We start from the raw sequence: 13,073 nt of genomic DNA, 5'->3' as shown, positions 1-13,073 counted from the left end.
AAGCAAATACCCATTTTGGGGGGCACCCCCCCCCCATAGACCCCAAAGGGCAGATTTTTTTTAATGCCGTGAACATACTTTGGTACATCACGGGTGGTGAAGGTTGTGGTCATGTTTCGACAAAATTGTGTGTGTAGTTTCAGAAAAGAAAGCAAATACCTATTTTGGGGGGCACCCCCCCCCCCATAGACCCCAAAGGGGCAGATTTTTTTTAATGCCGTGAACATACTTTGGTACATCACGGGTGGTGAAGGTTGTGGTCATGTTTCGACAAAATTGTGTGTGTAGTTTCAGAGGAAAAAGCAAATTCCTATTTTGGGGGGTCAAACCTGGATCCACTTTAACCCCGGTAAACCCCCTTAGACCCCGATTTTTTAAAATTGCCGTGAACAAACTTTAGTCACAACACAACAAATATAATTTGTGCCAAATTTGGTCGCAATCCAATGTATTGGTATCAAAGCCTGTAACCAATTGCAAATCAATAGAAGGATTTTGAGATAGCTGGAAGAAAAACACCCAAACGTCGATATTCTTCCCAAATAATAAAAGTGATGTTAAAACAATTATAATACCCTTCCCACAGTAGTCCAGCAATCACCGCATGCATTGCAATTGTAGCATTTTTATTTTTTAATCAACACCACGGGGGAAGGAAGGGTCGAGGCCAAAAGCAAGGAGCCGTCCTGGGTGACAAAGCAAAGACAGAAGATGGGAGAATGTGATAATTAAACGAGATCTAGATGATTGATTCGTGACTTGAATTGTTGCAAGTTGATAGAAGTCGGGAACACACTGCTGAGGAAGCTGTTCCAAGCGGAGGGAGTGCGGGGGAAGGAGGAGGCAGCATGCCGTTTGATAAGGAGGGAAGGGATGGTAACACAGAACGGGTGACGAGTAGATGCTAGACAGGTGTGTCAAACAGAGTGAAGAGGAGGACGGAGAGAAAGGGAGTTTGATGTGTTCGTGGCGGTCGAAAAAGGCACAGGGAAGAGACTGCTCAAGGGTAGGTTGGACATAAATATAGGGAAACTAGGATAGTTACTCAGCTGGTCTGGAATGCACGATATAAACATGTTTTCAAAGATCATGTCAAATTAAAGGTGCCCCAGGAGAATGGAGATTCCAGGAGAATGGAATGAAGGTGCCCCAGAGTAAATTTACAGCTTACAGTCATGCGACTGTAATGAAGCATCAGTCCTTTGCTAGCTCTGGAGTGAACATCGAGGTAGCAGTGCAGTACGGTACACTCACGATGTCATACATTTACAGAAAATAGGAAAACCAAATCCTGATGGCACACGACATTTACCAACCAGCTCAGTGCATTGACCACGGACTTTTTCCATTTGTTTCTAGTTACCGCTTATCGACTTGGACGGCATTCACACAGCATGGTGTATCAAATCATTGACCCTTTCCTTAAAATGCTCTGCTCTCATTACCCAGTAATTACAGAACATATAAACAACCTATAGACAGTAGGTGTGGGTGACATAAATAGCAAACAAAATTCTAAATTTCATGAAAACCAATATTTCAGTTGACATCACAATTGACCCTCAGTGTTGCGAAATGTTCCACAATAGATACACTATATACAGGGCGTTGAGGAACTACTGGCACCGACATACACCCAAATGCGCATCATGGATATATCGAAGGTTCAGCGCTGCCAGGCAACTCATTGCTGTAGGTCGCCTCGCGATCGCAAGCAACGACGGGAATGTCAGGCATGGGGAGCAGACCCTCGGAATTTCGCCACCGGGGTGTGACTTCCCTCTCCCGCAACCTCTGGACGCGTATGCGGGCAGAAGGGGTCACCCGCGTGGGAGTCGACGGCGATACTCGGCAGATGATGAGGGGTCGTATGAGACGCACCAAGAGCCGCCGACGACAAAGGATGTAGACCCATGGGTCAAGGATGGGGTTAAAACAAGCCAGGCGGAGGGCCTGTATGTCCGGATTAGCAGCCATAATTTTTATGGAGTCTGGTCGCCAAATCTGGTTCACAAAGATGCGCACCTGCAGTACACGAACATGTCAATATAACATCATCTCTCCATTTATGCCACAAAAATTGCTTAAGTTGCTGCAACAATGAAAATGGACAGGGTCGATAACAAATAATTTTATGGTTAAGTTCATCATTTTGTTCCTGTTTCTCTAATGTGTGTATGTATGTACATGTATATACACCCTAAGTTGGTGAAGCAGCAGTGTACAGATCGTGTCCCATATCAGTTATTGCCACACGATCTATTAACAACTAGATGGTATTCATAGAATACTTAACCTGAGCAGTCAACGTGGTGTGAGGCAACTCTTCTGTTTTTTTACCGGTTTTTTTTCTTTGATCCAATATGGCTGCCACACCACATGAGCAATTACATCATAAATTTATATTCTCTAATATAATTGTTGCATAGATCACGCTCAATAAATTTCAAACTGATCAGACTAAGCGTTGCCCCTGTCGGATTATGACATCATAATTATGACACCAATGACGTCATCGTTGACACCACCTATTCCACATGTGGAGTTATTTACAATGAGCCACGTTTCAATTTTTTCCATGGAGCGGTTTTAGAGATATAGAGGTATAACGTTTTTCAGTTTTTCCAAGATGGTGCCTGTAACTGGTTTGGGAGATATAGAGATGTAAACTTTTACCAAGATGGTGCCTGTACTATGTGACATATGATGTCATAATTATCATTGAAATATTATACAGGAGGTGGCACTCCCATGGTACAAATTTCGTGTCCATCAGACTTGCAGTTGCAGAGGAATTTTATTTTTCATGTTGATCAGATCAAGCGTTGTACATGTCGAATTATGACGTCATAATGAAAGCACCAATGACATCTTCATCAATATATCTTATTCCCCATGGGGAGTACTTGACAATGCGCCTTGTTTCGACTTTTTTTCCATTGAGCGGTTTGGGAGATATAGAGGTGTAAAGAACTCTACTCTTAAGAGTTCTACTCTCAAGAATGAACTCTCAAACCTGTCTCCCTCTTCCAAATCCTGGTGGCGTCTTGTCAAATCTGTTTCTGGTGTCTTTTTCCCCTCCATCCCCTCCCTTACCTCAAACGGCGACACAGCTGATGCCGCACCTGAAAAAGCAGAATGCCTCAACACTGTGTTTGCCTCCAAATCTTGAGTCCCAAACCCATCTCTCTCTGTACCCACCGTACCCAGTCGAACCCAGCTGCTCCTGGACTCTGTGTCCTTCTCTCCTGACAAGGTGGAAAAGTTTCTGTCAATCCTCGACTCTCATTCTGCAACTGGCCCAGACTGCATCAGCCCATGGGTCCTACAATCCTGCTCTGCCGCTCTTCCACACCCTCTCTCAATTCTCTTCGCCCTCTCTTTTGCTCAAGATCATCTTCCATCAGCTTGGAAATCAGCCAACATTACCGCTTCACACAAATAAAAGTGCAAAAACAGATCCTTGCAACTACAGACCAATCAGCCTGCTCCCAATTATCAGCAAAGTCATGGACTCCATCATTGCTTCAGATATCAAATCCTTCCTCTTCTCCAATGGCTTGATTTCTGATCATCAATTTGGATTCAGACCAGGTCACTGTACTCTGGACATGCTGCTTCTGCTGTCTCAACAATGGATGGAGGTCCTCAATGCCAAACAGGAAATCAGAGCTGTCTCCCTTGTCATATCACGTGCCTTCGATACGGTCTGGCACCCCGCTATGCTCACCAAACTCTCCTCCTTTGGTATCCATGGAAATCTCCACGCATGGCTTGTGGACTTCCTCTCTGGTGGTAGTGAACGTGTGGCCCTGAATGGGTTTCTCTCATCTCCTCTTCCTGTTCAGGCTGGAGTTCCCCAATGCAGTGTTCTGGGCCCTGTGCTTTTTCTGGTCTTCATCAATGATCTCTCCGATCTCTGGAAAATCCTCTCTATCTCTTTGCTGACGACTCCACTCTCTGCCGCTCCATTCCTCATTCCTCAGATCGGCAGTCTGCAGCCTCCTCACTCTGCAGACCTGGACAAAATCACAGACTGGTCAAACAAGTGGAACCTGTCTTTCAATCCTGACAAATCTCACACTCTTACTATGTCTCTCCGAAAAGACTGTCGCACAAGATCTGCCAGTAACCCTCTTCTGGTGAAATTGCCAAAATCAAGACTCTCTGCTCACTTTCACTCTTTCATTCCTCTTTACTCTCACCTCTGGAACAAACTCCCTCACTCTCTTCAATCACACTCCTCCTTCCAGGTCTTTAAAACAGCTGTTCACCACCATCTCTTATCTTCCCCCATCCAAAACCTTGATCTTTTCTACCCCCCGTTAATTCACCCCAGATCCACTTTTTTTAAATACCGACTTCTTTCCTGGAAATCCTGGCAGTGTCCATGTGTTTCTTACCTCTCCCCCCCCCCCCCCCCACACACCCCTTCCCATGCCTCCTTCCCCCAAGCCCTCTCCCTCCCACAGATCTCCCGATGTCCCTGCTCTCCATCTTGTTCTCCCACCCCCTTTATCATATGTTTTATGTGTCAGTTTGTCTCTTTGTGATCAATGTTAGCTCCTACACGAGCCTCGATCTTGTATACAAAAAAAAAATTACTCTATTCTCGTTTTCTCCCTCTCTTTTGATTCCTGTACGCAGATCCACAAGAGTACCACATTGATGTTGTTGTTGCGGTTCTTGTTGGAGGTGTATTTTTGAATGGTGCATACATTGGTTGGACATCTGCTGGACCCCACCCACATTTATCACTTGACTCCACACACCATGGCACCCAGACAAAATAATATGGCCGCCATATGGGTTTTATGGTAGGCCTAAGACATCAGGCCTGTCAGACTATCCTGATTATACATTGCCCAGGATTGTTGCATTAGATTTCCATCAGCTTTGTTTGGGTCGCGTGTTACTCCCGATGAAGAACCTGAAAAATGTAATTGTATGTCAAACTAGAGCAATGCGACTGTGTCGCCAATATGCCTCCGCATAGTCCCTGCCCGTGACAATTGGTAGATGCCCGTGTTCACTGTCCTAAAAATAAACAAATTTGGTTTAAATCCCTTCAGCTGTTTTGAAGTATCACATTTTTACCACAGAACAGGTTTCGCATCGATCGGTGAAGCATTTTCGGAAAAGGGATTTTTAAAAAATATCAGCTTTCAAGCTAATATGACTGCCACACCACGTGACATGACATCAAAAATGTGCACTCTGCATATGTATGGGGAAGGGATCACGTTTGTGAAGTTTCGTGTTGATTGGATAAGGTTCGTTTTTCTATCCAAGATGGCTGCCAAACCACGTGACCTACGACGCCATCATTTTAAAACTATATGCAACAATGGTGTTCAATGACATTTGTAAAATTTTGCATCAATAGGGGAAGCGGTTTCAGAGATAGAATTATTAAATATTTTCTTTCAATCTAATATGGCTGCCAAACCATGTGACTATGATGTCATAAATTTAACATTTCAATACAAATGCGTCAGAGGTCATGTGCATGCAATTTCAAATTTTTAGGATAAGGAATTCGATTAAAACATTTCTGGCTGGTATACCACTTCATTGATGTCATCATTATCATGCTTTTGTTCCTATTGGGAGCACTTGACAAAGTGCCAAGTTTCAAATTCTTCCATTCGGCGGTTTCCGAGAAATAAATTTTCAATTATATGCGTTTAATCAAAAATGGCTGCCATACCACATGACATATGACGTCACAATTATCAAAAAAACATTCTGCATGGGTGTCACTTCTACCCTGAAAGTTTTGTCTCAATCGGACATATGGTTGCTGAGAAAACGAGGTTTAGCCCGTACGGATGGACGGACGGACGGACAACCCAAAAACATAATGCTTCCGGCCACCTTTTTTTTCTTTTTTTTTTTTGGAAAATTAATCGAGGCTCGTGAAAGACCTTCGGGTGTGGAGGCATAATAAAAGTTATTAGTAACGTTTAATGAAGCTGTCACAGCATGCACGGTATGAGCCTCGCCAAAGCCGTTACTGTAGTAATTTTGTGTTAAACATTATCCGTTTTCCATCGGCTTTGATACTCACGATGCGGTCCACATGCATCTTTTGTTACCTATTGCACAAACAGGTGAGTAAAATGTGCTTCACTCATAAATAACACTGTGTCACCACTTGGCGAAATCATCTGCTCAATATACGTGTTCTTTCCCCATCAAATGTTGTGCACAATCGATTTGTTGTACGTAAAATAAAAGTGCAGTAAACTAAAACCGTGAACGAGATGTCACCATTTCTGCCCGTATTTTGGGTATGTATAGGTAGGGGCCGTTCAAAAATTACATAATGCTCAAGGAGGAGGGAGCTTAGAGAATGTATGTCCAAATGTTACGGAGAGTTACAGCGGGCTGTTTTCATTGGCGTTATGTAACGTGTTATTTAAGTTTTTTTTGTTTTTTTTTTGGTATGCAGAATCGAGGCTCGTGTAAAAGCTAACACATTGAACATGAAAACATGCACAGACACATAAAACATACAATGAAGGGCAGTTTCACCATAAGAGGGTTGCTGGCAGCTCTTGTGCGACCTGTAGGAATATTTAGGGGACGAAGCTGGGGAAGTTAGGCCAGAGAGGAGTCTGTAGAAAACAGAAAGACCACCAACCTGCCTGCGGTGAGAGAGAGAGAAAGGCCCTCACAATCAGCATAATCGCGGGAGATTCCAATAATTCTGAAAGCTTTGGTTTCAACAGCGTGACGCCGAGCTAGGTGTGAGGCCGGAGCACCAGCCCAAAGGGGAGAGCAGTATTCCATTGAGCTGTAGATGAAAGTCTTGTATGTGGTGAGGAGCTCAGGTGTGCCAAGGAAGAACTTCACACGACGGAGGATGCCCAGTCGGTGACTGGCTTTGGAGGCCAGCTTGGGAATGTGGTTTTGGGATGTTGTGTTGGCCATTATTTTAGAATGTCTTCAATAAATGTTTTGGGAATGTGATAGGAGACAGAGGGAGTAATATAGATCACTTATGTCATTAGTAGCTTTTTAGCATAAGCAGTGCGGGCGGTATCGATGTGGAAACAACAGGGAACGTGTCGAAAGATGTATCAGATAATCATTACCAAAGATAATCATGACTACCCTCCCCCTCCATTTGTGTCCAAGCCCCATTATCTCCCCCATTCCCTTCTTCATCTCCCCCTGATCATTGATCATCCCTATGTATTTTATATATATATATATATATATATATATTGCGAATTTGGAATTTGGCCTCCATATCCGCTTGTAAATATTCCCCTATTTTCTCCAATACTCCCCAACTTTCCCCAATCCCCCATTCCCTAGTCCCATTGCATGTAAATAACAATCAGTAGAGCCGACCTTCCCCTTATTCCCCCATTAAATGTCGTGCCCAGGTCCACCGCACCACACGTAGACAACTTTCGGACATCTTCCTAGTTATTCTTATTCTATGTCAGTTAAGGCCTCGTCTCCATTAATTATGACTCTTCGTTGCACCAGAATGTGATTATATGGCATCAGTAGTGAGTTTAGGACCTTTCCCATACCTCCTTCCATCTTCCTCCCCAACAATTACAACAACAACAGAGGAGATGGCGGCGGAGCGGGGGAGGATGCGTCCTCACACCGGCTCGATTAGCTCCAGACCATGCGCTCCACGGGGTTACCACGAAGGGGCTCCTTGTCAGCTCCTCATCAAGGGCGGAGCCTGGTAAACCCCCCGCACGCACCCAATGAGAAGCAACGTGCCGATTCCACGAGGCGGAGCTAACGAGCCGAGGGCGTGTCACTCCCCGCCGGATATACGCGGCCCCGCGCCGGATGTGACGTCAGATGCGCCTCAGCTTGGAGACTGGAGAGAGAAGCCACCGCCACCCCCAGCGCGACGATACCTCCCCGCATCTCTGGACCGGACCGAGTCGATTCTGCCTTGAGCCAAGAGTGCACCTTGAGCCATCGACTGCCTGCCTTTCCTTGCCATCAATCCCCGTGTGAGTCAGCATTTTGTCCCGTTTATCTGTCGTCTGTCCGGGGTTAATATGGGAGTGTGTCTAAGTGCTTGTCTTCCTATGTTTCCCTCTTGTCCCTGTAATCTAACCTTCCGCCTTAATATAACCTCCTCCGGAGGTCTTGAGAACTGAACCCCTGGTGTCGTATTGTGTTATTGTGATCCAGCCAGGTGTCTTCTTTTTCCTTCATTGGTCTAGCATAGCGCGATTAGTCAACGTTCGGGCACAATCGGGTAACTTGTGCAGACGTGGTCATACCATAAAACCGCTCGGTAAATAACATCCAAGCCACGTCTGTAACAATTGGTGTCGGGAGTGAGATTCGAGGCCCGACCAAATTTTGAAGAAAAAAAAAAAAAACGAATAGAGGAAAAAAAAAAAATTTGGTCAAAATTTGGAGCGGCCGAAATTTGTTTTGTTTTACGAAACTCGAATTTTGCAAGTCGCGCTATGGCGGATCAAGACGGCTGGGGTCCGGTAGGGGAGAGTGAAGCAGGGTCGGTCCAGGACCAAATTGAGGGACATGAGGGACATGAGGAGAGCGAAGCAGCGAGGGTAGCAAACGCACAAAATGGCGCCTCGCTGGTCACCGCGCCCGCGACCGTAGCAGCGCCGCCGATGGATTGGGGCCTATTTATGGAACAAATAAAGGCGCTCATGGTCCAGACAAGTGAAGACCTGAGGAATGACTTGGGAAACCAAATGGGGGTAATGGGAAACCAAATGGGGGTAATGAGGGACGAAGCGAGGGGTACCGGTGAGAAGTTAGACAATAACTTTGAGGAGTTAGACAAGAAAATTGGGAAGTTAGACAATAATTTTGAGGGGTTAGACAACGGGATAAAAGAAGTGAAAAATGGGTTAATGGGGGTAGAAAATAGAATGGCTGCCCAGGAGAATCAGATAGAGGGAGTGAAAAATGGGTTAGAGGGGTTAGAAAACAGTATGGAAGGCAAATTGAGGGACATGAGGGACCAAGCGGAAAGGGAAGTTAAACAAATGGAGCAGCAGATAGAGGGGGTCAGAATGGGGGTAGAAACCAAACTGGATGCTCACAGGGAGGAAATGGAGCAGATGAGGGTGGCATCTGGGCAGGAGATGCAAGTGATGGGAGAGGAGATCAGAAGAGGAGTGAGTGAGGAGGTCGGAGGAGTGCGCGAGGAGGTGAGGCACTGTAAGGAGCACATGGAGAAGGAGGTGAGAAAGGGGACTGTAAAGTTACAAGGGGGCATAGAGGACCTGACGCAGGAGGTGGAGCAGCTGACGGTGGGACAAACGGAGTTAGTGGAGCAGGTTCAAAGGAACACTGCGGTATTAGGAGGTTTAAAAGCGACACAAAACGACATAAAAAACGACTTGATAGCGACGAAGAGGGAATGTCAGATGGTACGAGAGGGACTGACAGCGAGGTTGGACGAGGTGGTAGAGGTAATGGAGACGAAGGACCGGCAGGTGAGGACGCACCTGGAAACGGTCAAGGTAGCCTTAGAGGATGAGCTTGAGGATACGTACCGGGGAATAAAAGAGGTGAAGCAGAAATTAGAAGAAGTGGAAGAAGGGATGAGCGAAATTAAGAAGCGACGGAGAGGGGATAAGAAAGAGATAAAAGAGGAGATAAAAGAATTGGTCCAAAGTCTGTGTTTGGATCGTGATGATGTGCTCATTAACCGGATGAGGGATTCGCAGGTGATGGAGGAGAAGCGAAGAGGAAGAGGACCCGGTGTAAGTGGTGACCAATATGGTCGTGCGTATGATGCGCCAGGGGATTTAAGGAGCTTGGGGGTCGAGATGGACCCGGGTGTTCGTGAGAGGCCGTTGGTGAAGTGTGCGACAGGTCTGGTGTGCGAAAGAGGAGGTGTGCGAGAAAGTCCGACTCTGGGGTGTGTGAGGAAAAAGTGCGTGCCAAGGAGTAGTGAGGGTGCTGGCGAGAGTGAGTCGGTCGTAGCATGTGTGCGAGGGAGCACATGGAAGCGCGGTGTGGTAAGTGTTACAGAGGGTGTGACGGGAGAGTGTGCGCAAGAGTGTGCGCGAGAAAGGTGTGTGACGGACAGGTGCATGAGGAAAGAGTGCGCTGTCAGAAGTAAGGAAGAGTGTCCACCTGTGGTGAGTGTTACAGAGGGTGTAACGGGAGAGTGTGCGCGAGAAAGGTGTGTGACGGACAGGTGCATGAGGAAAGAGTGCGCTGTCAGAAGTAAGGAAGAGTGTCCACCTGTGGTGAGTGTTACAGAGGGTGTAACGGGAGAGTGTGCGCGAGAAAGGTGTGTGACGGGCAGGTGCACGAGGAAAGAGTGCGCTGTCAAGAGTAAGGGTGAGTGCGCTGTCAAGAATGGAGGTGAGAGTAGTGAGAGTGACAAGGAGAGTGAGTTTGTTGTGACAGGTGAGCGAGGATGTACACCTGGGATGGAAGGATGCACACCTGGAATGGTAGAGCGTGAGTGGGAATGCACGCTGGAATTGGTGGTGAGGCACGTGGTTGGGTGTGCGAATGAGGGCACACCTGTGATTGTCACAGAGGAGGTGACCGAGGAGGGGGTGCGAAGCGGTGTATTGGTGAGGTGTGCGAGCAACGAATGTGTGCCAAAGTGTTCGGTGGTCAGGTGTGTGACCAAGGCTGTGAGTGGAATGAGGGTACCTGGGTGTGTAAGGAAAGGTACGAGGAGCATGGGCACGGCTGGATGTGTGAGCAAGGAACGGGCTGCGGGATGTAAGCATGCAGGTGAAGCATCGACGTTAGACGGGGTAGAGTTTAGAACGACTTATAGCCGAGTCAGGCCCTCGGTGCGTGCTGGGCCTCGCTTTGAACGGCCGCGTCCGTGCTCCACTAGGCGGAGCTGGCAGCCCGATAGAAAGGGTCGTCATGGCGACCACTTTTTGGTGAGACGTGCCGGCAGGTCGAGATCGGGGCATTGGATGGCTCCACGCCGAGGTGATGCGTGGGATCTCGGCCCGGGTAAGCCCCCGTCCCTGCCCCGAATGCCGGACGCATCCACCCGCTGGCACAAAACAACCAGCATCCATTGCTTGGCTTTACGAAGCCGGGCTTTGGACAGGGATTGGCGCACCGAGAGGTAGTAGTGAGTAGACTGGGTGATGAGGTTAGTGTTTTGGACCCAAAATTAGAGAAAAACAAAATTTGATGATTGGCAAGGGATTGGCAAGGGATTGGCAGTAGTGATTGGCAGATGATGGGTAGTGATTGGCAAATTTTTGATTTGTTGAAATTTGATGTGCAAAATTGGTAGTGAGAGACCCCCGATGTGGTGGGATGGCAAATCCACCATCCCTCACAAGGTGGGGCAAAGGAGCAATAGTTTATGGGGTGTATGGCAGTGAAAACTAGCCCGGGTGGGTTAGGATATTGTGTGTAGGGATCTAGAGAAGATGACATTAGGTGACGTTAAGTTTAGTTAGTGACTGATACCTGTAGTGGGGACGCAGGTAGATTAGTATGGATGATAATGACGAGGGAGCGCAATAGTTTAAAGGGACGACTGGGAAGCGCAAGTTTCAGAAGGGAGTAGTTAGCTGAGATGATGCCGTGTGTGTGTGAGAATTGAACAGGTGTGATTGCACAGGTGTGCAACTGGACAGGTGTGTGGAGCAGTGTATGAGTAGTGAGTGTGTGGATCAGCGCGAATGCGCTTGGGGAGAGAAGGGTGCAGGTGGCACCAGGTGTGAGAGCACAGGTGTGCAGGTACAGGTGTGTGGAGAGAGTTGGAGTGAGTGGTACGGAGTGGTGTGCATGGTGCGAAGGTGTGGATGGGGGAAGAGTGGACCCCTTTCACGAGTACCCGGGGCGGGTAGTGTAAGTGTTAGGTAGAGGGTACAGGTAAATTGTGGTTGGATATTGGCATTTGTGGTGCGGTTGCAGAATGGTGTTGTGAATGGGTGCATTAGTGTTGTGGAAATGGCTGGGCGTGTAGCCTGTTAGTGTGTGTAGTTGGTTGGGCACTCCACCACTGTGAGGATGTCGGCCAGGTGAGGCCGCAGGTGGGCTCTGGGAGCCGGTAGTTGTGAGTGGGTGCCTGAGGATCCCGGGTGTGGATCGGGCAGCCCAGTGCCAGAGAGGGCACGGAGTGGGGAGAGAGCCAGAGGGCCTTCCCCTGGTAGTTAGGTTAGGGTAAGGAGCAGGTAAGCTCGGAGGCAACTGCAGTGGTGGAGGTGTGCAGGTGGGTAGGCCCACTGGGAGAGGTACGCGTCGCAGCCCAGAAATTGTACGAGGGCACCGGGAGATGAATCGGGGGAGTGAGACCCCAAATTGAAGAGCACCACAGTTTGGCCAATGGGAATTGGTTTTTAGAACCCATAGTGTAAGAGGGCCAATGGGTTGGCCGGAGAAAGACCCCGGGTAGTGTAAAGTTGTTAAAGTCATTTAGGAAATAGTTAGGATTGATGAACCTGTCGCACCATACGCAGCCACTTACCTGTGGTGATGATGATGACTCCACACCTGTGTTTTCTTTGTTCTGTGTGCAGGAAATGAGATTGCTGTGGATTTGTGAGACGCATCACGACGTGGATGAGACATTGGGGTGATTCCATCTCTCCCTCCTTAGGAGGGACTGATGATGAATTGGTGATGGCAAATTTTGATGTGCAGTTGGAGATGGCAAATTTTGATGAGAGTTGAAAATGGCAAATTTGATTGGTTAGGAGGGAGAGAAGACGAATTTGGTTTATGGGAGGAACGGGGAAGACAGTAGGGATGTTTGTCGATTTGTAAAGTAGATGTTTATGGGTAGTGTTGTGTTTTGTGGATACAGTAAGGGGTAAGGGAGATGCCATGTAGGTTACCTGGTGGGGGGGGGCGTACGATAGGAACGTACCTGTCTCACCTGGTTCCCATGTGCCCCCAGTGTGCATCACCTTACATTGCGTGCACTTTTGCGCCCTTACCACCTTACTCACTTGTTTCTTCTTTTGTCTCCCACCTCCGAGGATCTGGCTTTGGGGTAGAGAGAGAGGAGAGAGAGGTGCTGGCTGCGCAGTTGTGGGCCTGCACTTTCGCTGTTTGCTGCCGGGATCGATACACCATATGGACCGCAATGTTTGTGGCCACCC

At 47.6% G+C, this 13,073-nt stretch overlaps 1 protein-coding gene across 1 annotated transcript in view; it reads right to left on the bottom strand.

The window, feature by feature from the left end:
- Positions 1-609: 609 nt before the first annotated feature.
- LOC137438053 (prostaglandin E2 receptor EP4 subtype) overlaps positions 610-13,073 on the bottom strand; it is a 51,797-nt gene continuing 39,333 nt past the window's right edge. Inside the window, exon 5 of the mRNA XM_068132930.2 lies at positions 610-2,025. Within this exon, the coding sequence (XP_067989031.2) occupies positions 1,648-2,025 (378 nt within the window). The 3' untranslated portion in view covers positions 610-1,647. The remainder of the gene's footprint in view (positions 2,026-13,073) is intronic.

The sequence above is a fragment of the Myxine glutinosa genome, unplaced genomic scaffold, assembly GCF_964187855.1.
Source record: "Myxine glutinosa unplaced genomic scaffold, kmMyxGlut1.1 SCAFFOLD_1914, whole genome shotgun sequence".
In the NCBI taxonomy this organism is placed as follows: domain Eukaryota; kingdom Metazoa; phylum Chordata; class Myxini; order Myxiniformes; family Myxinidae; genus Myxine; species Myxine glutinosa.
Note: the sequence above shows the minus strand (reverse complement) of the source record. Positions and strands in the feature narration are given on the sequence as shown.